This window comes from Hoplias malabaricus, chromosome 8 (genome assembly GCF_029633855.1).
Source record: "Hoplias malabaricus isolate fHopMal1 chromosome 8, fHopMal1.hap1, whole genome shotgun sequence".
Lineage (NCBI taxonomy): Eukaryota > Metazoa > Chordata > Actinopteri > Characiformes > Erythrinidae > Hoplias > Hoplias malabaricus.
Window position 1 is genome coordinate 3,783,687 of NC_089807.1, and position 25,562 is coordinate 3,809,248.

General features: G+C 40.6%; 1 protein-coding gene across 2 annotated transcripts; it reads right to left on the minus strand.

The window, feature by feature from the left end:
- trip11 (thyroid hormone receptor interactor 11) lies at nt 1–25,400 on the minus strand. 2 transcript variants are annotated; one of them, XM_066678618.1, is made up of 22 exons: nt 24,794–25,400; nt 22,532–22,608; nt 22,079–22,189; nt 20,924–21,226; nt 20,754–20,822; nt 20,109–20,274; nt 19,271–19,609; nt 18,942–18,982; nt 18,744–18,842; nt 18,245–18,451; nt 15,343–18,096; nt 14,408–14,689; nt 13,917–14,057; nt 13,258–13,451; nt 12,078–12,241; nt 11,720–11,823; nt 11,226–11,325; nt 8,824–8,905; nt 7,226–7,340; nt 3,304–3,429; nt 2,974–3,112; nt 1–2,653 (listed from the first exon to the last, which is right to left on the minus strand). In XM_066678618.1, the coding sequence occupies exons 1-22, from the start codon at nt 24,927–24,929 to the stop codon at nt 2,439–2,441; spliced, it is 5,964 nt and encodes a 1,987-aa protein (XP_066534715.1). In that variant the 5' UTR covers nt 24,930–25,400; the 3' UTR covers nt 1–2,438. The 2 variants fall into 2 exon arrangements, with proteins under 2 accessions (XP_066534715.1, XP_066534716.1); XM_066678619.1 differs by lacking the exons at nt 22,079–22,189; nt 22,532–22,608; nt 24,794–25,400 and adding an exon at nt 21,726–21,853.
- Between the last annotated feature and the right edge of the window lie 162 nt (nt 25,401–25,562).

Sequence of the window (25,562 nt, forward strand, 5' to 3'; positions counted from 1 at the left end):
TCAGTAAAACTCCTTTTTAAAGTGTTTAAATGAAGGAAAGCTGAAAAATGTCTGCATTCGCAGAGATATTTATTTCTGCATGTTGTAACAAACACTGTGTGTGACACCAATCCAAACCAATGATCGGGTCCGATCCCAAAAAAATTATAAACTTTAACTGAATGTCTTTAGAAACTCTGAGCCCTTGAATTAATAGAACAGCACAAGTCCAAAGTCATATTAATAAAGTAATAAACCAACAAGTATTGCTGAGCCCACAGATCCATAAAATTAGGTTTCTCTTTACAAGGGCAAAAGAACAGTCTTTTCTTGGTGGGAATTTAAATAAAAAGTAATTTCCAATTTTGTTGTTTCATTAAAAATGTACAGATAAAATTACACAAATCCAAGCCTTCATTTTTTTCCATAAACTGAATACCTTATTCAGCTTTTGTGGATATGTACACACACTATGTGGGATTCTGCCCCTGAATTATGAATATTTTCCTCCACATTTCCAAATGATTAAAGTAGCGATAAATACAAATGATTTACAGGCATATAACTACATATTTATAAAGTACAGATTTACACAGCAGAAGTCTAATATTCAGTCTTCAACCCACAACCATCCATTATAGCCGTTATTGTAACCCACACGCACCGAATGCACATTCATTGGGAAAGAAAGAAAAGAACAGAAAAGAAGATGAAAAAGTGAAAAGGGAGTATTTTGCAGAGCTATTTGTATGGTTTTCACAGATGCAGAAAGGGTCTAAAAAAAAAAACAGAGGCCTGGAGCAGCCAGATGGCATCAGAACCTGTTTAACTACATAAATTATTCTCTGCAAATTAAGAGCAAATCAGGAGGAAAAAATGTTGATTACAAAACCAATAAACATTTCTGATTACAGATGGTGCACACATACAATGCGTGTGAGGAGATAAAGGGGTTTTTATGCCAGTTATCATCCCCATCTTCACACACTTCACCTCTGTGCAGAACATGTGCCCTTTTTGGGCAAATTGTGTTCCAGTTTTCAAAACACATTAGATTTTCAGATGAGATTCTGTGTCCACTACAACTTGTGTCCAGATGTCTGTAGCAAATCCTGACCTCACTAATATTCTTCTGGTTGCATGCCGTTAGATCCTCACAGAAATGTTCCAACATATAGTAAAGTCTTCCCAGAAATTTAGAGGTTGATACTACAGCAAAGGTTCAACAAACTTCCCCATTAATGACCTTCACTGGAAGAGCAGGTGTCCACAAACATTTGACAATATAGTGTAATTTTGTCAAACAATGCAAGTTAATATTTTGCCAGGTAGCTTTATTATAATACTACAATACTTGTATCTCACCCATATTGGGAAGCCCATATTATTTATAAACATATTGCCACTTCCTGAACATAATCTCCCATCTCCAAAAGTATCTCTACAACCGAAGGGTACCAGAAAATAAAGAAAAGGAAAAAACAAACAAAAAAACAAAACAAAACCCAGTTATGGAAGTAAATATAACAAAATTACTTCCAAGTATTTCTGAAACACTTATATTGGTCCATTCATTATGCATTTCCAAATTACACAAACATCCTAAAATGGAGAGATAAGTTTCTCAACAGTGGCAATATTCAGCACTTCCTAGGCAGATGTGCGAGTGTTTATTTGTAAATTTCAACTGCATGTGTTTTAGCATAAAAACACTATCATTAGGATGAACACAATTAGCATAAACAGTAAACATAGCAACAATCTTACATTTATAAAAAGATTTTACACCAACTAGGAATGTGCATTGCAGTTGCAACAAAACCCTGTATCTTGTTCACTATTTAACTTTAAATAATAATAATATATATATTTATTTATCCATCCATCCATTCATTATCTGTAAGCGCTTATCCAGTTCAGGGTCGCGGTGGGTCCAGAGCCTACCTGGAATCATTGGGCGCAAGGCGGGAATACACCCTGGAGGGGGCACCAGTCCTTCACAGGGCAACACGCACACACCTACGGACACTTTTGAGTCGCCAATCCACCTACCAACGTGTGTTTTGGAACTGTGGGAGGAAACCGAAGCACCCGGAGGAAACCCACGCTGACACAGGGAGAACACACCACACTCCTCACAGACAGTCACCCGGAGCGGGAATCGAATCCACAACCTCCAGGTCCCTGGAGCTATGTGACTGCAACACTACCTGCTGCACCACCGTGTCGCTCTATATTTATTTGATTTTATTTTTTTTCCCTCTTGTACTGATACATTTTCAAGATAAAAGGATTTGAAACAACAGCAAAGTTATACAAATCTGCTGCTCTGTTACTTGTCCATTCGTGATGTGCCTTCGTTGTAAAGAAGAGCCAATGGATGTCTTCACCGTCCAGCTGAGACTCTGTAGTGTGTGCTGTATGGTTAAAGTGCTTTGAGTGGCAGTTAGTGTGGCCACTCACTGTTTGAGAAGATCTTTAAGGACAGCCCCTGCACTGGACTCAGCGCTCACAGGGACCGGTGTGAAGGTGGGCAGAGCGTCCGAGATGGGTTTCATTAGCAGGTGACTGCTCCTTGGTCCTCCGCTACCCGGAGCTGCAGGGTTCAGCAGAGGGACAGCGGCAGAACGAGGAGCCAGGAATGGGTTTGAATCCACACTGCGTTTACTAGGGACTGCAGCACAAAAACAAACACAAAAAAACATGTAAACCACATGGAATAAGTTAAGAAAAATAAACAATAATTGAATCTATTTAAAAACACTGCTAAACACTTTATATTTCATGTTAGTACTTAAACGTTGGATACCATTTGGGACTGAAGGTGTGTGCAGGAGAACACTTAATGGCATATTTTGTTGTCAGCTAACACACAGTCATATTGGCTCACACTGTGCTGAGTGATTAGAGGGGAGATGAAGAGAGGCTGACAGCACTCGCTTGTATTCCCTGGTATTACACAGTATTTGTGAGCATGTTGAAGCACTGTGTTACCTGCTGGTGATGTGGGTGCTGTACTCCGGCCAGGTGGGGGCGCACTCAGAGGCTTGATGTCATAAACAGGTAATTTAGGTGCAGGAGCAGCTGGACTGGACTCCACTTGCAGGAACTTCACAAACATCTCCGAAAAAGACTGCAAAGACACACACAGTAGATGTTAAACATTGGGTGTTTGTGTGAGAACTGCAATGGTTCCTGTGCATGATATTTATGTGCAAAGAACTTGAGAGGAATGCAGTTCTGAAACATTGCCTTTGCTAGCATGTATTTGAGGTCATGAGTACATGAGTGTAATGTTTGTGTTGTGTGAGCGGAGTAACTCACCCCATTGAGGTTTTGGGCGTGTGTGGGTCTTTGGGGTGTGTTGGGGACACTCTGCACTGCTCTGCCACTGCCTAACCAACCAGAAACCCAACCAGTAACCCCTTTCCCTGATTCTTCATCCAGCAACTATGGGGGAAAAGAGGGGGAGAGAGAGAATGAATATATAGGTTATTGGAGTGAGGCTTGTGGGATGTGTGTGTGTATATAAATATATAAAAAAAGCTCTGAATTTCCCCAAACCATTTCATTTTGGTTCTTGAGGTTGGGCTTAGATTTATGTTTAAGAATAGATTTGGAAATGGTTCAGTTGAATAGATTTTTGTTTTTATTTCATTTGACACAATAGACAGGGTCTATACATACACAGAGTTTATCACACCTAGCTTCATACACAGACGTATATATTAAACATAGTGGACCTACACATAACCCAACATCCTGATATGAAAACAAACTTGAGTGTGTGTCCTTTACAAAGCCTCATATTGACAGATCCCAAAGTCCTTCAGTTTGTATAAACAGAGCCTGATATAGACAATCATGGAAAAAATCCTTCTCTCATCCCCAAAAAAATAAACCACAGAGTGTCATCAAAACCCTAAACCAATCCCAAGCTCTAAAAACACCTCACTAATGTAAGCCTCAAAAACAGCACTCTCAGAGGACACAGTGCCACGGGACTGGCCAGCGTAACCATCTGCATTTCGAACACAAACATGGAGAGAGTAACATTTAAAACAATAGTTTAACAAAACAATGTCCATCCGCCAAGACATTACGGGTATCTGGGATTTGCTTTTTTAGTAGATACAAGGTTAATGTAGATAACACGTAACGTAAACATACATTGTATGTCCAAAATTATCCAGATGCCTCTCTGGAGAATTTACTAGGGCATGCACAACAGTGGGAAGAGAGACTGTACTCCAGGTTCACCATAGAGCTGTTGCAACCGTGGCAATAGAGTAATACCACACTATTGACCTGCCACAATAGTGACGTATAGATGTATAGTGTAGCAACATTAGCATTAAAGCTTCAGTGCAAAACTAACATGTCATGGCAGATGGATTATATCTGGGGTTGGAGGTGAATATCAGTAATTGTGATGCTTGTCAAATTTCCATTTAAATGAACAGTACTAATCTAAAAATATGCAGAGACATGGAGAACATACAAATACAAAAAAGGTTGTTTGGAAGAGGGCAAGTTCAATTCTCTGATCACAGCTGGCTAACACAGCTCTGTTAAACAACTGGAAACAGCTGGCCCAAATCCAGTCCACCTGGCTAAGACCCAAGAGAAAAGAAAGTTTTTCAGTGAAGACCTGGCATGGCCATCTGTCTCTCCTCCATGCTCTCTCACTCTCTCCCCATGTTCGTCGCCCTTTGACCATCTGTCTATTCCACCCTTCTTATTTATCTCCTTTAGCTCATCTACGCATCAGCATTTCTATAAGTTTGGACATTCTTCCTTCTTTGTGAGCCAGTGTTTGTGTTCATTTATCTGTCTCTGGTCTTCTCTCTGGACTTTCAGCTTCATGTACAAGCCAAAACCCAGCACTTCAAAAAGGAGACTAATAACACACTGCTTATTAGGCTCATCCACTACTCACAGCACCTGTGTTTTAATGTGATGTATTCCTTTCTAAAGCCAATAAGTCAATGATGGAAATAAAACCAGCTTGGCTTTTTCCTTCATTTCTCTGGTATGTTTACACATGCAATTCACTCTAAATAAGGCTTATATACAAAGAGTCATTTAAAACTGATGTAAAAAAAAAAAGCATAAACGGTGAATAAGCTTTTCCCTACCATCTCATATGGAATGAGATAAAGATATCTGGAGGTAAATTAAAAGGTAAAGTTTACATCAAAGTGTTCATCCTTGAAGCAAAATAAGCTTAATTTTTTAACAATAATAAAACAGTCAAAGTGAATTCAGAACCCAAAAACTTCAAGAACCTGCATCCGATACAGCAGTATGCCAACGAAAAGCTGGCTGTGCTAGGGGATCAGTACAGTGGAACCTCTACCTACGGACTTGATCCGTTCCGTGACCCTGTTCATAAGTGGAAAAGTTCGTTTCTCGAGTCAATTTTCCCCATTTAAAATAATGGAAAAGCAATTAATGCGTTCCAGCCCCCACCCCGAAAGACACCGTTTTTGAACTGATATATGTTTACAACACTCTCAAATTAGTAAAAAAATACATGTAGCGTTACTAAAAATAAAAGAGAAACAACTGGTAACTGGTAAAGTGGTAGCAGTAATAAACAACTGGCTGGAGGAGTAACACAGGCACTGGCTGTATGACGGGAGGTGGGGGGTGGGTGGAATAACGGAGAGTAGGCGGTGAATGTGGGGAGACGAAGCATAGATACAGTTTAACTTGGCACAAATTTTGATGTCTGCTATTTACACTAATGCTAAATTGCTAAAGCTACAATGTGCTAATCTTAAAAGCTCACTCAAGTCTGGGCGCTGGGAGACTCGCCGATTGGGGTCAGGGGCCATTTCCAGCCGCCGCCTCGGTGGAGGCTCAGGTTCGTTTCTAGAGGCAAAAAATATTCAAATGCCCGGTTCGCATCTTGGAAAGTTCGTTAGTATAGGCGTTCGTTAGTAGAGGTTCCACTGTATGCAGCTCTAGTCTTCTAGTGCCTAGTCACAGTATAGAGGGGCTTTAATGAAATATGGTGTTCAGTAGAGGAAGAGACACACTTAAAAGTCAAGCATCATATCTGATTTCTTCACAGTACCTTAAAAGAAACTCAGTGTTAATAAAATATTTTTTAAAGCTTTATACATGTAAGATTTGCTCTCACCTTTTACAACATTAAAGTTGTTTGTACCTCCTATGCACTTTATCAAATCAAACGGTATGCATTCCAATTTCAGCATTCTCATTCAGATTTTACTTGCAGCCTGTATCTTTTAACAAAACAGAACTCACGCTTCTCTGTTAAGAAATTCAGACCCATGTGTACTGGCATCTTTAAAACCCCATGTGTTTCAATGATCTTACCAATGACTCTCCTCCGTTTCAAGAGAGATCCTGTGAATTATCTCAAATTCAAATAAAACATTCTTATGTCAAAATATAAGTTGTCTGAGATGACTGAGAGCAACCTACATAATTTCTTCAGTGGGTGTAAATGCTCATTAGGAGCAACACTGTTATTATGGAGCCAAACAAAACAGGCAAAGTGGGAAAATGTTGCTCCTAAGAAATCCTACACTTCTACTTGCAAAAGTCACCCGAACAAATGAACTGAAGTGAGTGTGTCCTCCCACCGAGGACTGTGGGCAGTGAGCAGGGAAGTGATCTCTGCGGCAAGGTACATGAAAATTCAGCCCAAGGTCAAGTGCTAGACAATAACTGTGAGTATGACACAATGACCTAATGGTGATGGATGATGATATAAAGAACTGGCATAAAGAACCTATCAACATGTGTTTTTGGACCATGGGATAACACACCAAACTCCTCACAGGTAGTCACTCAGAGCAGGGCTTGAACCCACAAGCCCCAGGACCCTGGAGCTGTGTGATTGCGACACTACCTGTTGTGCCACAGTGCCATCCAATAAAGCATGAGAATCTAAACTGCAAAATGTTTTCAAATAATTTTACCAAAACTTAAAAGTGCACTATTGCTACTGATTTAATTTCAAATTATAATTAATATTATTAACAATAGTTTTTTTTCCTCTCATCATTATAGCCTAGGTCTCATTCCCAACCAATGAAAGCATAAACAATGCCTCGAGTACAAAAAAACAAGGCACAAAGTGCAATACGATAAAATTAACGATTAAAGGTTGGACGAGGACTGAGGAAATATAGGATGAGCCAGGGATTAGTGAAAAAGGGAGAGAGAAAGGGAGGGGGGAAAAAGAGGAAAAAAAGAAGGGGAGCTCCACCTTTTGTACTTCATCTTGTTCCAATCCAAGCACTTTTCCCATTAGTTTCAGTGCCTCAGAGCGTTTGTTTCGAGGGAGGTGGAAATATCCCAAAAAGAGATTCTTCATTAGGACTCTGAGGTAAAGAGAGAAATGAAACAAAAACTAAATTATAGGTTAAAAATATCATGCAATTTCAGTGACTAAATATACACTAGATTGTAGTTCACAGGCTTTGTGTAAGTGGTTAAAATTCTAAATTTTTAATTTGTGGACCATGCAGTACGCCTGTGTTGGGGGTATACTCTCAATATCTGGAATAGGGCATATGGGCAAATGTCCCTATGTTAGGCTGAGGAAGCATCTGATTCTCCCTTCACATGACTTTAACATAAGGTATTGCTGTAGGCAGCATATTTAACATTATCAAAAAACTGGGAGACTCTACCTGTCAGGAGGGTGCATATTATGACAAGAAATCCTGTCACTGAAGAACCTATAAATAATTTATTGAACATACCCTTGTTTCTTGTCTATTACAGAATTCACTGAGCGTGATTTAAGCTAGTCATCTTGGTGCAGCCTACCCCAAGTAAAGTGGGTAGTTATTGGGTGAGGCTTATGTATGGAAGCAAATCTGTCTCATCAGACTTTGAAATATTACCACCTTTGAATTTGTAGCAGTGAATTTTTTTGTGCACTGAAATAATTTTATACCCACAGCTCATGTTTCCACATATTCTGTCATATCACATGCTATGTTCACAGGGCCATTACACAAAATGTCCACAGTAAAATTTCTTCATATTCAGGATATCAATAGTCTGTTATATTATGTCTTTAGTGAGCCTCCCAGATTTTTGAGACACTTTGAAAATAAAGAGATAATATCCGCGGAAGGAAGCTAAACGTGTAGTTTTTCCACGGTACGGAAGTTGTGTTCGTATTTCGCCATCTAGCGGCGACAGAATGCAACTACTGCACTATTTAAGGTGAAAGAGAAAATCCAAATGAATCGATTGCTCATCCTTGGTGACCCGGATGTGAACTCTTTTTTGTAACTCGTATTTTGGTGTCTGAATGTCGTCTACTGAATTTGAGCAACTTCGAAATGTATTGTTTGAATTTTTTTGAGCTTGAATTTTTTTTATCTGAATTTATTAACCTTGAATAATAACAGTGAAAACGTGTTCTTGAAAATTCACAAATTCTATTCAAGAGCAGTTATATTCAGATGCATAATGCTACAAATTCAAAGGTGGTAATATTTTAAAGTCAGAAGAGACAGACAGATTTGCTTCCATACTTATAAAATTTTTAGTGTGTGTTCATAGCATAACTAATTATAACTAATATAAATTTTTAATATATGTATTTTTTATAATATTTGAGGATTGTGACTTCATTTGTTCATTTATCATCAGTCTGATCTGTGTATGACAGAATAAGAGCCCTGTAGACCACATGTATTGTAACACACACACACACAGACAGTCCAATCAAATCTTTACCTCAAAACAAACTGGAGTGGAAAAATCTACATTCATGATACTACCATACCACACACTGTAAAGACTTTTGGTAAAGGCCTTTAGAAACATTACAGTTTTCTCACTTACTTGTCCACTTTGCCCTCTGTGCTGTTAAGAAGGGTAGTCAGCTTTTTCTGGGCTTCATCCAGCATCTCCTGCCTTACCTCAACTGAAACACACAAACAAAGTCATGAGCTGGACACCTTAGGGCACGGTCAGGAAAATCTCCGTCATGTCCATAACCAGTAACAGTGTTATTCTAACTGAAGTGCTGCTTTATGCTTTTCAAAGATTATTTATAATACAAACTTACACCTAATGTCTGGAACACTTAGGATGTGGGCGAGAGGTAGAGAGAGAAAAAGCAAGAGAGAGCGCTTGTACTGCCAGAAGCAAATTCATATTCTTCAGTCTGGATATTCATCATATAAGGGTTGTGCACTTGAGTTTGTTTTCATATGTTAAAAAAATGTCTAGACGTTTATTTAAAAAAAAAAGACCCAATGACATGCTCCTGATTTTAAGAAGCATTTCATAAAAGCTTAATGTTTTATATGTTTTAAGCAGAGCAAACTTTTTCCTTTTGGTGTATATATGTATGTATATATGTGTGTGTGTGTGTGTGTGTTTTAATGACAAAACTACATTATTTTTAGCAGTTAGTTCAACTTTGCGATGTAAGAGAACAGAGACTCAGACACATCCATCAAGTCGTGGGAACAGGTTTTTCTCGTAGACAAACTACTGAGTTTTGCTTATTTGAGTTAGCCGATAAGAGCAGGAGAATGAGCTCATAGCTCTAAGAATAAAAACTGGAATGTCTTCAATCCACTAACACTGCAGAATAGATTTGGACCCTTATCACAGTCTGTGCACTGGCTTTACAACAGATATCGCAAGAAGGCTGAAATATGCAAATGAGTCTTCTAACCGCTCACATTTCTATTATTTTACTGCAAACCACAGCTTGTTGGAACAGTTTCAGAAATGAATAAAATGTGCAGACAGAACAGAAAGTGGTGACTTAGTAATCCACTGACCTGTTTTTAAACAAAGCCAGTGCCACTCTCACTGTTAAACCATTAATATTCTCAGACTCAAACTGCAAAACATTCCCAAAGAGCTGAGAAAAGTCATTTCAGACTATGACCGCTGTGATTTTAAAAACATCTTAAAACAGGTGCTGAACCCAGGCTTGAGTCGAGGCTATTAAATCTGTCCCTAAGCTGTTGGATTACACGCTGACACATTTTTGACAACGTTCCTTAAAGATAATTGCAAAGAATTTAGTCATTTCACCCCTCATAGTAGATATCTTCCTCATAAGATTCAGAGAGTCCTGGGAAATGCATGTGTTTTAAGGACAAGGATGAAAACCACAACTGAACGTGTCAATCCTTCAGACGACAGACATCAAATTGCCTTATACTATAGAGCTCAGAATGGACGGGGGAGGGGAGGGGGGGTTGGATCAGGGCTCCTAGCATGAGGAAAATGTACAAGCCCCAAAATCTGCTATCAGTTTTCTTCATATTAATATTGATTCCTGAACACAATATGAAACATTGCTTTGGCAGCATAGAGTGAAAGAGACAGACAGACAGAGACACACACAGAGAGAGAGAGAGAGAGAGAGAGAGAGAGAGAGAGAGAGAGAGAGAGAGAGAGAGAAAGAAAAAAGCTAAAGAAGAAAGGCAGATAATAAAAAACAGAGTGTAGAAAAAGATCTCTCTCTCTCAATTTTGGCCAGCCCCACAAATCTTAAAAAAATAATTTTTTCTATCAGAGAGAAGAGAAAGGAATGCCAAGCATCCATACCATCCTCTACATCCTGCCAGGAGTGCCTGCACACACACTTATTTTATGGGTCTGTCTTAAAGCTTAGGATAAAGTGTTCCTGTCCAAAAATCACTGACTATTGGAAGGATACAAAATCCAAATCCACGATTAAAACTAGAACCAAACAGAGACTTGTGGAATACACTGTATGGCCAAATGTTTATAGACATCTTCTCATAAGTGTTTTTGTGTTGCAATGGAAGAAGTAAGTTTAGCGAGGCCTCCTTGAGACGAGAGGGTCGCAGATTCAGTTCCCAGGACTGGCTGAAGTGCCCTTGTGGAAGGAACCCAGCTCCCAAACTGCTCCCTGTGCGCTATGGCTGGCAGCCCACTGCTACGGTTGTGTGTGTTTGCTCACAGCCCTTAGTGTGTGAGGCTAAAAATTGCTCACCAATGTGTGTTTCTGTGTTAAATACCACAGACGGTTTAAATCTGGAGAATCAAACTGCACATGGGGATTAAAGAAATAACTGTTCTTGCTTTTTTGTCTGAGGTATGAGGTTTGAAACTCATCCTAAATGTATCAGGGATTATTTTATCACTCCAGAGAGCACCATTCCACTACTACACAGCCCACTGCTGGGTGGTTGTGTACACGGCTAGTTCTCACCTAGCTTTGCGCTATGCTTTTCTATGATTTTGTTTCTCACCCTGTTTGCTCAGCTCTTCGATCTGTTCCTCTTTCAGGTCCAGCTGGTCAGTAAGTCGAGAGGCTGACTCTAAAGCGGCGTTTGCCTCATCCAGATTCAACTTTAGCAAAGAGAAACATAATGGTTACATTAAAATTCACCAGATATTTAACAGGAAAATAACAAGAAATGTGCAACACAAAACCCATTAGAACAGCTATGCATTCCCTTTGGCCTACGTCAAGAAACAGTATTAAATGGGACCCATTATGTAAAGCTGGCTTTTTGAGTGCTTTTCGTATTTCCACTTTGGTCTCTACTGCTCCTGTAAACACCAAGCTCCATTGCCGTTTGGATGACTCCCTTTTTGTGACGTCACACTAAGGAAATTTGTGCAGGCAAAGCCAGACCGCCCTATACGCTCACTACACACGATGTCCCCTTTAACACACGTTATACAGCTTCACGTTATTCATCTATGTGCAAAACTGGTGTATCTACACTGATGATGTCACCTGTATGGCAGCAGCCTTATCCTCAAGTGTCTCTGCTTTCCTTCTCCACTCCTCCTTCTCTTTCTTGTGCTTCTCCAGCTCTGCCGAATATATGGCTTTCTCCTCTGTGTTAATGAAGTGAGAATATGATTAAAATCTGTACTGTAGTTTGGTACTTAAAGTTGGAAGGTACATTTGAGCACCATGACAAAACATGTGAGGATCTATCGCAATTAAACATAGTGAAATCACAATCATCGATGTATGTAGAAGATATTTTGCTGACATAAATCATGACCTGTCCCTCTATACCCAGTTTCAGATGAGTACAAACAAACAGGTAAATGTGTCCCAAGGGTGTATATGTATGTGGGCTTACCTTGCTGGAACTGCTCTAGCACCATCTGCAGGTTGGAGAGGGATACTGCATACTGGTTGATCTGTTCCTGAGCTGCTCTGAGCTGGACCAATGCCTCGTCTCTTTGTCTAACAACTCCGTTCAGCTGTTCCTGCAGAGACTCCACCTGCAGACTGGCTTGCTGGCTGTACACGGGTAAAGAAAAAAAAAATACAACAACATATTAAAAAGAGATTATATTCATATTTATGGATCCATATGCCTCAGTCTGGACACCCAGTGTTGATTTTGAAAATGTACATGAAAACTAACAGTGCAATATATAACATATTTACTCTGCTAAATCATAAAATGACCAGAATCAGTCATTACAGATGTTATGATGAAGCACTGACATTTCCGATAGCAGTGTTGCAGCCCAGATGTTCTGCTTTCCAGAGCAGAAGTCTGTTTGTGTTTTGGCCAATGATCCCAACTATTGCCCATTCTGCAGTTTCCACACCCCAGGGTTGCCAGCGTTTTAAATTTGGACTGCAGTACCCATTGCTGTCAGTATTATATAATTATATTGCTCCTTTAAATAGGGCAAATTCTTATGTCCAATACCTATTCATCTACTGAGTTTAAATTAAAAATATTTTTATAGTGAGTACACAAGTGATATGTTTTACTCTGTTGCTCAATTTAATTAAAGCAAATTAATATTAATGTTGCATTATAATGTGTACATAGGGGGCGCCAGTCCTTCACAGGGCAACACACACACAGCTACGGACACTTTTGAGTCGCCAATCCACCAGTTTTTGGACTGTGGGAGGAAACCTAAGCACCCGGAGGAAACCTACGCGGGCACAGGGAGGACACACCAAACGCCTGACAGACAGTCACCCGGAGGAAACCTACGCGGGCACAGGGAGGACACACCAAACGCCTGACAGACAGTCACCCGGAGGAAACCTACGCGGACACAGGGAGAACACACCACACTTCTCACAGACAGTCACTGCACCTGCTGCACCACCGTGCCGCCCTGCTTAAAATATTATTTTCTGAAAACAGCAATAAGTGTCATAAGTCCTAAGCATAAGCATAAGCCCAGTCATAAGTAGTATCTTAACAGGATGAGTTATTAACGTGTTTTACAAGCAAAAGACATACATACAGCACAGAAACATTAGCATCATTGAAGAGTTTATCAAACCTGGCGCTCTCCACAGCACTGCAGGACGACGCCAGTTTCTCTTCCAGCAATGCCACCCTGCGTCTGAGTTCACTCTCTCTATTCTCAGCTGCCAGCACCTCTCGCGTGTAAGAATCCTCCATCTCCAGCAGGTGATTCCTCAAACGGTCCAGCTCCAGTTTCTGCCTCTGCTCCTTATCCTTAGTGTGCTGCAGCTAAAGGTACAAAAACAGGAAATGCTGAATTCCTAAAGGATTTCCCAACAGAGACTTTAGTACATTTCCATTGATAAAATAAAATCAACTGCACTATGTCAAGGTGCCCTCATTGTGGACTGAGACAATCAAATCTGCATACACCATTTGCATAAGCTCAAAGAGAAGCAAATAAAAATTAATATTTTTAAAGCAAGTGTGACTTCTTAATTTAGTTAAGAATTAGGTTGGTATTAAAGTGCTCTTAAGTGAGGGATTGCTTCCACTGCTTCTCAGCTACATTTGCCTTAAAAACTTTTGTGATTTTGTACTAATCCATTTATTACAAAACAGAACACGGATTGAATCAGATTGGACATGGAGTTAATGAAAGAGTAAAAGTATTCTGAATCACCACAGGACATAAAAACCTAAGTACACGTCTGTTAATTCAATAGCTTCCAATATCCTCTCTGTGGCTCTTACCTCACTCTGCAGTGCTGATGTTTCCATCTGTTTCTGTTTTAGAGCCAGCATCACTTGGTCTCTCTCCTGCTGGAAAGCTACAGCCTTCTCCTGCATGGACCTCACCTCATTCAGAAGCTGGTTCAGCTCTCCAGATTTACCCTGATAAGGTTACAATTCACTAATTAAAAGGAAGAACACTGTAAAATTTGTATAAAATAGTGCACAATGTTAAATACATAATGAGCCACAATATAAAGCCACAAAACATATTTTAGCCTATTGTTCCCCGTTGGTCTGCCAACAGACCAAACTAGACATACGGACCTAACATATATATATTTATATTTTATTTGTAAATACAAGCTGTTTAAATTTCAAAATGACTGCAAATGTTAAATACGAAGGACATTTTTGTTTTTCTAGTAAAATTAAAATTTAGGATTTTCCTAATCAGTGGCAATGTGCGCTCAGATATGTACTTTCAAGTGCACACGCCCACACACATTTACCTGTTCTCTGTCTTTTAGCAACTTCTCCATGGCTGCAGCTTTCTCGCTCACTGCTTTACACTCAAACTCTCGCTCTCGCAGTAACAGTGACACCTGCATGTTCGTCTCCTGAAGAGCCCGGAACTCTGTCTCTTTTTCTCGCGATTTCATGGTCACAGCTTCATTCTCCTCTTTCAGCTTCTTAACATCCAGTTCAAGGATTAAAGCACGCTCCTTCAAATTGGTAACCGCCTGCTTCAAAACCTCATTATCATTCTCACGATTTCTTAGATTTTCGCTCACCTGTTGGATTCAGAAGTAAAAGTTACGTAATTAGGCATAAAAAGATTACTGTTGATGACAAACACCAAATGATAAAATTAATGGATTTAGGAAGGAATCTGCTTGTTTGGAATGAAAGCTACACATGTTCTCTGTGATTATGACTGAATAAGATTAACCGAACTTTAAAAGGGGTGCTCTGGCCAAACTAAGGAAACACTTTCTAACGATTTACCAAAAGCTATTGATAGACGTTATGAAACATTACCTGTACACATTAAACCAACATGATTTTTAAAACATCCATTCATTCATTATCTGTAAGCGTTTATTCAGTTCAGGGTCACGGTGGGTCCAGAGCCTACCTCGGGAACACACCCTGGAGGAGGTGTCAGTCCTTCACAGGGTAACACACACACTCACACATTCACTCACAGCTACGGACACTTTTGAGTCGCCAATCCACCTACCAACGTGTGTTTTTGGACTTTGGGAGGAAACTGGAGCACCCGGAGGAAATCCATGCAGACACAGGGAGAACACACCAAACTCTTCACAGACAAAATTCCTGCAATTTTTAGATATTTTCCTACTCTCGATTAAGTCACCCTTTAATAATTTAATGTATAAGAACATTAAAAACAATTCCTTTTGGGTCCGTGGCTCAGACTCACCTGGCTCAACTGGTCTCCCCTAGTCTTGATAAGCAGATCTTTTTCTCGGAGAGATCGCTGTAGAGTGTCCATCTTCTCTCGTACATGCCTCAGCTCCTCAGCATGGCCTCTGTGCTCACTCTCTGACAAAGATGCAGAGTTTGACAAGCGGTGGTTGTTCTCCTGGAGTGTTCTTATCATACTATCCTTCTCCGCTAGTGCTCTCTCAAAAGAGTCTAACTTTTGCAGTAAATCTTCTTCTTGAATTGGTGGTGCTGCTCCCTGCAGGGCTGAAGATGCAACAGCGAACTGGAGATGTTCTGCCACTTGTGCAGATGACATAGGAACATCTGGGGCCTGAGTGAATCTGTCCAGCTTTCCAAGCAGGGCGTCTTTGGTGCTACTAAGCTGGCTGATGGTCTGCTGTACCTGAGCAAGTTCTTGACTCAAAGATCCCAGTCTTTTTTCCTTCTGTTCATAGCTGTGGATAAGTCTGGCATAGTCCACCGAGAGTTTGGAGCTACAGTCGCTGTCAGCAGACACTTGGCCTTGGAGTTTAAGAAGCTCCTCATGAAGCTGGGCAGATTCATGCTGCATGTTTTGCACTGTGGTGATGACCTGCTGCTTCCACTCTTCCATTTTCTTGACCTGTTGCTTCAGGGTGTCTCTTTCTTGCAAAAGCTCTTCAAACTGATTGCTGCTCACGCCACCCTGTCCTCCACCTATTGAGTCTCCACCAGAAGACTGCAAGACAGTCACTAACGTTTGGCACTTCTGTGTAAGAGCATCAATCTCAATGTCTTTCTCACGGATGATTCGAGACAAGTTCTGAATGGTCTCTCTGAACATTTCCTGACTGCCTGTAGGGTCACTCATTGTGGACAGGCGCTGATTTTCTTGTTGCATCTTTAGCAGGGCAGCTTCTTTGGCTGCAACAATATCCATGATGCGATGGTATTCTGAACGCAGCTGACTGTTCTCACGCGTTTTCTCATTTAGCACTGCAAGCACTTGCTCTCGTTCCACTGCATAAGCTTGTATCTGCTGCTGGAGCAACAAAAGGTCCTGGCCATGTCCTCCTGAAACTCGAGCATGAAGAGCTTGGATTTCTAGATCCTTCTGAAGCACTATCTGTGAAAGTTTGCCTAGTTCATCACGAGAGACCACAAGCTGATCCAACTGTTTGGTCAAAGAGAGATTTTTCTCATTCAGCTGGATGATCTCTGTCTCCTTTTCTTTGATACCCTTTACAAGTCTCTCTATCTCGACCTTTGACAAGTCATGCTTCTCATTGCCATTCTCACCACTGAGAGAATGAGATTTATCTTCTTGAAGGATCTCCACAGTATGAGGTTGACTCTGTCTCTGCACGCTAAGGCTTTCCAACTCCGACTGTAGCCGTGCGATATCTTCATCTTTGGCACCAATGAGTCGTTCATAGTTGAGCGTGCTTTGCTCATGTCTGGATCGAGCCTGCTCTAGTTCGCTCTGTTGCACCTGTAGACTGTGCTGAGATCGCAAAAGCGATTCCCGTTGCTCCTCTGATGCAGACCTTAAGGCTCCAACCTCTTCCTGCAGCTTGTCTCGGGCTGCTTTGAGTTGTGCAACCTCTGTTTCCAGCTCAGTGATTATGTCCAGAGTTTTTGGTTCAGACATCATCTGTGGTCTGCTCTGCTGGTCCCTCAAACGGTCAATTTCTTCTTTTAGATGGCTGTTCTCCTCCTTCATGGCCCCTAGTTGCTTGTCTTTCTCCTCCACTGACTTCCTGAGGGCATCACTTTCTTGCTTTCCCTGCAAGATGGTGGCCTCAGACTCCTTCAGTGAGTCAGCAGCCTGAGCTTTGAGTGATGCTGCAAATGCATCCTTCTCCTGTAGAAGTTCAGTAAGCTGCTTCTGTCCAGCCACAGTAATATCCAACATCTCACTGGTGTCTTTATGGTCAGATGCCATCTGCTCAATCTCACGCTTTAGTTCTGCAATCATCAGGTCTTTTTCTTGGTTTAGCTTTACAGCACGTTCATGTTCCATCTGCAATGCAGAGGCATCCATAGATCGAGCTCTGGTCAGCTCATCAATGGTACCTTGATACCGTTTAGCCTCCTCCGACAGTCGCTTCTCTAACTGACTCAGCTCCCCTTCTAGTTGGCTCTTCTCCAGCTTCAAAGACTCGATGCGAGTGTCCTTCTCTAATACTACTCTGCTAAGAGAGGCTTGGCTATCTCGTAACTGCCGGTCCAAATTCTCCGTTTTACTGAGAGCCTGAAGATTCTCCTCTTTCAACTTCCTGTTTTCTATCTTCAAATCAAAGTCCTCTGAAGACTGTTTTTCATATGAGACCTTCAACTCTGAAACATGTTTTCTCAATTCCTGGATCTCTTTATCCTTCTCTTCCAGAAACTTCTTATGACTTTCAACTTCATTCTCTTGTTCCCCTGTGTGACTTATTTTCTTACGAACATCAGAAAGTTGTGCTTCTTTTTCCAGCAGAAGCTTCTTCAGTTCTGAGGTCTCAAGGCGTGCCTCCTTAGAGAGCTCCTGAGACTTGCTTAACTTATCTTTCAGCTCCTTCACAGTGCTTTCCAGTTGCTGTTTGCCCATGTGTAGGTCATTTAGTGTAAAGGCACTCTGGCTGAGCTTCTGCTTCAGAGTCTCAAGCTCCTGATGCAGCGTCTGCTTCTGAATGAGTGAGTCAGAAAGCTCAGACTTTAGAAGGGTGAGTTCAGCTTCTGCTTGAGATTTCTGTGCAGTAAGTTGATCTTTCAGAGTGATGAGGTGCTAAAAAAGAAGCCAAAAAGAAAAGTAAGTAAATGATATTTAGAGAGAAAAGGTTACCTCTACATCACACACACAAACTAAAAAAAATGACACATAAAACATATCAAGTGTAGTTTAAATATATAAATGTCCAGAACTAAAGACAAACCTGTGTTGCTTCCTGGTTCTGCCGATCAAGTTCCTCCAGCTCCGCTGTCAGCGTGTCCATGTCAAGATGAGCTTGCTTTAGAGCATGTTCTCTCTGATCCAGCTGTATCTTTAAGTCTGAGACTTCCAGCTGCAGGTCCCCAGAGTTCTCATTCTGAGCCACATTTTCCCTTTCCTCAGCTAACCTTAGTTTTTCAACTAAAGCCAACTGCTCAGAGTGATGGGGAGAGGAAAAACATGGCTTATCTGCCTCATTTAGGAATGGTTATGCATTCATGACAATAAAACACTGAAAATAAATTAATATATTATTAATTAATTACACTATCATATAACTTCTAGTTTGTCAATGAGGAGATTATCAACTTAAAATTAAACTGTCAATCTCGATCTAAAGATTATTACCTACACATTGCATAGCTGATAAGTGTTTTGTGAAAAGCTATCAATTCATGGGTAATGTAGCACACTACAGAATAATGCATGACCCTTTAACAAACCTTATCTTTCTCCAGGTCCTCTTTCTCTTGCCCTAAGGTACCAATGATTGTGTTAAGCTCCAGAATGTCAGCATGCTCAGCCTCTGCTTTAGGTTCACTCTGAGGAAATAACATGGAGCACATCATTTAAAAAAGAAAAAGCTATAAAAATAAAACACAAAAAGATTGTATCAATCATACTCATCAAAAACAACTTACATCACTGAGGGACTTTAACCTGGACACCTCTTTTTCAGCAGCTACAAAAAATGGGATTAGAATTATTAGAACTTTCTAGTTACTTCGTTATAGCGTTGGTCTTACTACTAATACAATCATCTCAAAAATAAAAACACATGACTACTAAAATGTGGGTAGTGGTATACTACAGTGGTACTGTATTAGTAATAACGTTAAAATGTTCAACACAATTTAAACAGACATACTTCTGAATTAGATGTATTACATATCTGGCAGAGATAAGAACAGCCCATCCCCACAAATTTACTCCTTAAGATCCTTGTTCATTTTGATAGCATCCCACTCACCTGTAAGAGCCTTTCTCAAGGCCTGTATCTCATTGTCCTGTTGGGCTTTGAACATGGCCTTGCCCTCCTGCTCCTGGACCCGAGTCTGAAGTTCACTGACAGAGCTCTGGAGTCGACTGTAGTTCTGCAGAAGTTCTGCGTTCTCTGCCTTGGCCTCTTCTTTCTCACGTTCCAATCTTGCCTTCATATGTTTAGCTTCCTCAAGCCTGTCCATGAATTCATCATGCTTAGTTTTCTGAAACTCTGCTTCCTCTCGCAGAGAATGAATAGTGGCCTGTAACTCCTCAATTTTGGAGGAGTCCTGTGGTGCTGATGCAGTGGCAAATGTGCCACCACCTCCTGGAGAGTGAAGAAACATCAAGGGGGAAAAAAAAAATCACCATGATTAACTCCAGCTTAGCATATTTTAGCATGTAGTCATGGGAATAAATTTCTTTAGAGCTTTAAACCTGATCAGCTGCCTGTGCAATATTAAAAACTAAGTGGCTTTGAATTTCTTTACACTAAATAGCAATACATCCAAGCCATTCTAACTGCACTCCCATCCGTTCTCTGTTCAGCCTCCCTAATTATACATGTACGGTGATAGAGCTTTTAGTGTCATGGGTCCAAATTTATGAAACCCTTCCCCCCTGTATCTCTGTTCATGCTCATTCACTCTCTGTAACTTTAGCTTTTCCTGTGCTTTAAAGTGTCTGTTACTATCCTGAATAGCATTTATACATTAATATTATTATTGTTGCTGTTATTATTATAATAATAATTATTATTATTAATAATGATAAAATGGTTCTAGGATCAAACTGCATGCTTTAAAACACAAAGAACTGTTTCCTACCACTTTGAATCTGCTCTTCCAGCTCCTCTATCCTCTCCTCGTACTCTGCCAGTTCCTCTCTGTGCCGTTTCGTAATATCTGCCATTTTCTGACGATGGGCATCTTGTAATGCTGCCAATTCGTGTTGGTGCTCATCCACCTCCCGACCCATTGCCTCTCGCAGCTCCTGATTGGGTCACATCACATCCATCAGTATTGAAATATGGTCTACTCAAGACACTGAAGAAGGGGAGAGCTTAATAATAAAATAATAACCATAACAAAAAAAAATATATATATATATATAGCACTCTAGTTCAAGCAGCTAATGGATTATTCATTCAGTGGAACTAAAATAAAGCTCAGGATTTATATGCTGCTGCTTTTGTTTGCTTGCTGCTCATCGTTTATTCTGATTTTCCTGTGAGCACTGTCCAGCATCTGCTAAGGGGATGGTTTTAAAAGCCATTTAAAAAAGGTGTACAGGAGCTTGGCTTCAGCTTGAAAATATAGATATGCCAAAAAGGTCATACTAAAAAACACTAAACTGTAAATCACCTTTAGAAAATGAATGGTGTTCATTTTTTATGTTAACCTGTGTTGTTATTATAAAATAAAATTTTAATTTAGAATTAATGCAGATAATGAATACATTTCTGAGCTCACTTTTATGGTCCTCTGCAGTTTCAGGATTTCTCCTTGGTCACCATTTTCTGCTCCTGGTATTTTAGACGCCTGAAAGATATTAATAAAAAAATGACCACATAAAAACTGCCCTACTACAAAGCAGGAAAAGTCACAATTGTATTATACGAAAAGCATACTGATGATGCTACCTGTGCGACTCTCCTCCAGTGAGCCACGTCCGCTTCCAGACGATGCACTTCGCTGGACAAACGGTTGATCTCCTGCTGGGACCACAGGACATCACTCAGGTCCACCTCATCTCCATGGAAACCGTGATGAGCAGCCGAGGGGTGGGATAAGAAAGTGGAGGAACTTGTGGTGGTGGCAGCAGTGGTCACAGGAAGAACAGCAGGATCAGAAATGGATAAGGTGACATCCTGTGTGGAGCTTCTCAGCTTCTGGACTTCGTCCTGTAAACTGTTTTGGCGAGCTTTGAGATGACTGATCTCCACCTGGAATCACATGCACACAGAAAAAGAATCCTCTCAGAACAAAATATCCTAAACTCTCACTGCAGTGCCCACTCACCCCCAGAGGACATCTTGACTACCTTCCTTCAGATAACTGAACTTTATCACAATCAAATACACATTAATTGCCTGTTCCATCCACTAGTTAGGCATCCTCCAATCACACCATGCTACAGAGAAGGGAGAAATGGAGAAGCCAGTATATGCTTCCTCTGAGACATGTAGCATTCAACTTCTAAGCTCAGTGGCATATTAAATATTGTCACTATCCAATTAAAAAAAATTTATGTCTCATTTATTCATTCATTATCTGTAACCCTTATTCAGTTCAGGGTCGCGGTGGGTCCAGAGCCTACCTGGAATCATTGGGCGCAAGGCAGGAATACACCCTGGAGGGGGCGCCAGTCCTTCACAGGGCAACACACACACACACACTCACATTCACACCTACGGACACTTTTTGAGTCGCCAATCCACCTACCAATGTGTGTTTTTGGACTGTGGGAGGAAACCCACGCAGACACAGGGAGAACACACCACACTCCTCACAGACAGTCACCCGGCGCGGGACTCGAACCCACAACCTCCAGGTCCCTGGAGCTGTGTGGCTGCGACACTACCTGCTGCGCCACCGTGCAGCCCATGTACGTCTCAAAATAGTAATTTTACAGGAGAAGAAAAAAAACGTATATTTCATCAGAGGTTGTTAAAAGATTTACTTCACAGTAATTATGGAGCATTTCTATTGGTCCATTCATCATGAAATTTTCACACAATGTGAAGGACAACTGTGTGTGTGTGTGTGTGTGTGTTTCCGTAAGACGAGAAAATCACCTCCTTCTGCTGGAGTATGGTCCTGTACTCTAGTGACTGCTGTTTCACCTGGATCTCTGCTGCCTCCAACTTCTCCTCCAGCTCAGTGTTTATTCTCTTCATACGTTCATACTGCAGGAAAAAGATGTGAGTGAGAGGAAACCAAATGACATATTTTATAGAGACCATCATGACTATAACCCTTGTAGCTGCAATGGAAAATAATACGCATCCTGGAATAAATGCATATTAACATACAAAGACAATGTAACAAGAATGTCCAGAACCAAACCAAACATTTCCACCAGCAACAACAGATTTCATTTTAATGAATGGAAGAATAAACATGAACCAAACTACTTTGAATAAAATATTTTTAAAGTAACCTTAAAGTGAAATTTATAGGAAGTTTATAACTGACATTTATTATGTGCTTGCCCAATATTAAATATGATATAAACGCATGAAGCCCACCTCAGATTTCTGTGTAGAAAAAGAAGCCTCCAGTTCCACAAGCCTGGAGTTGGACACGTGAAGCTCAGTGGCAGCATCTGTGATAAAGTCAAATACACTAATAAGTGTATACAGTAGAAGAACTTTACATTCACAAGTATACACTCATACAAAACGATTGGACACCTGTGGTCAAATGACATAAGTAAAACCTCTGTAAATAAGAGTAAACACATGCTTTACATAAAACACACTTAAATATGGCACATTCTGCCAGTTGTAGTGTACCAAGTTCTATTTATTTGCTGCGTTTCCCCCATTATCCTTAGTTCAGCACATAAACATTAATTATTTAAATGAGAGAGGGTGTGTTTTATCCGTTCCCATGTTGTATGTATGTATTTCTGTTGTAATGCATTAACTGAGCGACCAATAACACCACTACATTTCGTTCATGTCTCAGCAAGAACATTAATATCTTTAGCATAAACAGGTGTTCTCGGTACAGCTCTCCGAGTAACAGCAGGCTAAATGCAAAATATAATGCAGCTGTTAGTTGCACGGTACTAACATAGCATAGTCTGTTAAAAATAGCCTGTGGAAAAAGACTTTGAGAGACTGAAATATGTACGCATTTCCCTGCTTCCCTTAACTCCAAATGTACTATACCAGTCTCTAATGAATTCTATGTTTCTTAGGTTTCCTGTGAAGCTACCTAGCGATAGCTAATCAACAAACAAGTATATAGTGTTTTTACTCCAACAATTAGCCATGTGCTAACCGTGTCCCTAATAAATTATACATTTACCTCAAATGGACAAGTTGTAATCTTAGATAGATTTTTTTTAAGCTCAAGAAAGGCAGAAGTACAAACAAAATTCCAGCTGAAAGATGGCTGCTGCTAATGTTAAAACTAATGTTTATAGATCATTTTACAACTGGACAAATATGTGAGAGTGTGTTTGTTAATAATAATAATTTAAAAATAAATAATAATAATAAAAATATATAATAAATACAAATAATAAATGACAAGAGTGAGTTGATGAAAACAAAAGCTGATGAGCTGATGAGGAAAAAAGGTGTGTTTTCACTTCAGATTTAAAGGAAAAGAGGGAAATACAGAGACGGACAATTTGAGGTAATTTGAGGTAACGTGTTCCGCAATTTTGCAGCCATGATACGGAAAGATCTGCCCCCTGTAGAAACCAGTCTAAATTTGTGGGCGTTTAGGCCTAAGCATGCATTTATCCTCATTTTTGAATAACATAGTTTCCATTTCTGGTTAGCTACATTAGCCTCACTGCTCCAGTGCTATATTTAAAAACCAAACTTCAGACACTAAGTATATTTTGTTTAAGGGTGTTTTTGTCATCCCCCCCTCCACAAACTGTTACTTAATAAAATGTAGTTAAAGGATCTCCTCCACCAGTCCACTGCTAATAAACTACATTATGACCTGTGATGTTAAAATGACAGTGTGTCTGGAGGCCACTGAAGCTGATCTATAAACACTGAGACATGAGTCAGAGTTTATGCGTTCAGCTGGAACCTGACGATCAAAGTTCTGTTTGTGCTGAGATTCACCAAAACCAACACATACACACAGAGTTTAACCAGTTCTAAGCTGAGCTTTTCACTGTGCAGCACAAATGAGATGATATGATCACTACACTAGTGAAAAACACACCATACACTCAAAACAGTGCTAGCCAAACCAGGGCTTGGGCACACAACATGCCCATTGCCTAAATACAGCACTGAGCCATGGGACTCATGAGTGATGGCTCTCAATCTGCCAATTTTCTAAATCGAAGGGTATTAGTAGGGAACATAGCCTATACCTCTTTTGCTGCAGTAACAGTTTCTGCTGTTCTGGGAACACTTCTGTTAGGAACTTCAGTTACATCAGTTAATGGTGCAAACATCACTCCATCTCACCCAGCAGGATAATGAATGCACCGCCATCATTTGACTTTGCCACAGCCCAATGCTGGGGAGCTATTTAACCCTTTCGTGTACAGCTGGCACTGGGGACAGTGACCTAAGATTTATGCCACCACATTTCTACAGAGATTATACAAAGTGTATGCAGCTTAAAATAGCTGAAATCACACAGTATAAGGGCGGTCTATAAAGACACAGAAGCACACAGACATTTTAACTCCAAAGAAGTTAAATTAAACTCAAACTCATCAAGCAGAGGTAATAAGAAAAACAATATGTACATAAAAATGCAAGGTATTGGCTCTTTAAATATTTTAAAAGGTATGTTAAACTCACCTCCTACTTCTTCGGTTCCTTCCAGGAGGATGTCTTTTGTGAAATTGGAGATCTGACCGGTAAAAGAGGACAAACTACCTCCAACCTGACCGAGAGACTGACCGAGACCAGAACCCAAACCTCCCAACCACGACATGATTCACACACGTATACGTATAAGTGCTAACACACACAGAAACACATTCACCCACTCCAGTAGACACAAAGGCACAGTTCTGGGCTCCAGCGGCTGGTTACCAAACTATTAAATCGCTGCCCCCTGAACAGGCATGTAGACCATAATCCCGGTTATATATCTGATCCAGGTTAATCAGAACAGAGCAGCTGTTAACCCCGTGGTCTGCGAGGAACCGAAGCCGGAGTCGCCGCCTCCGATAAAACCCCAAAAATACAGTGTTTCAGCGGCAAGTCAGGAGCAGTGAGGTGTCAGTTAGGACTCAGAGGATCCGGAGTACACACACAGGGATAAAGCAGGGTTTCTGAACAGTGTAAACCGATATATTTATCCGCTCTTTTGCTTTGTTTTGGTCTCCGCTGGTGCTACTGCCAGCTCCACAGCCGCCATCACCGCACTGCTGCGTCACAGGGAGACGTGGACCCGCGCAGAGGCTCATGGGATAGCAGCCGATCACAGGTCTACGACGGCTTTAAAGAGACAGAGATCCTACGCACTGCCCTGTGTACACACTAGAGGGCGCACTCCGGCCTTTCATTATTATAATGAGTAATTGTGACTTATTTGACAGCCATTTGGATCTGTAAGAATGAT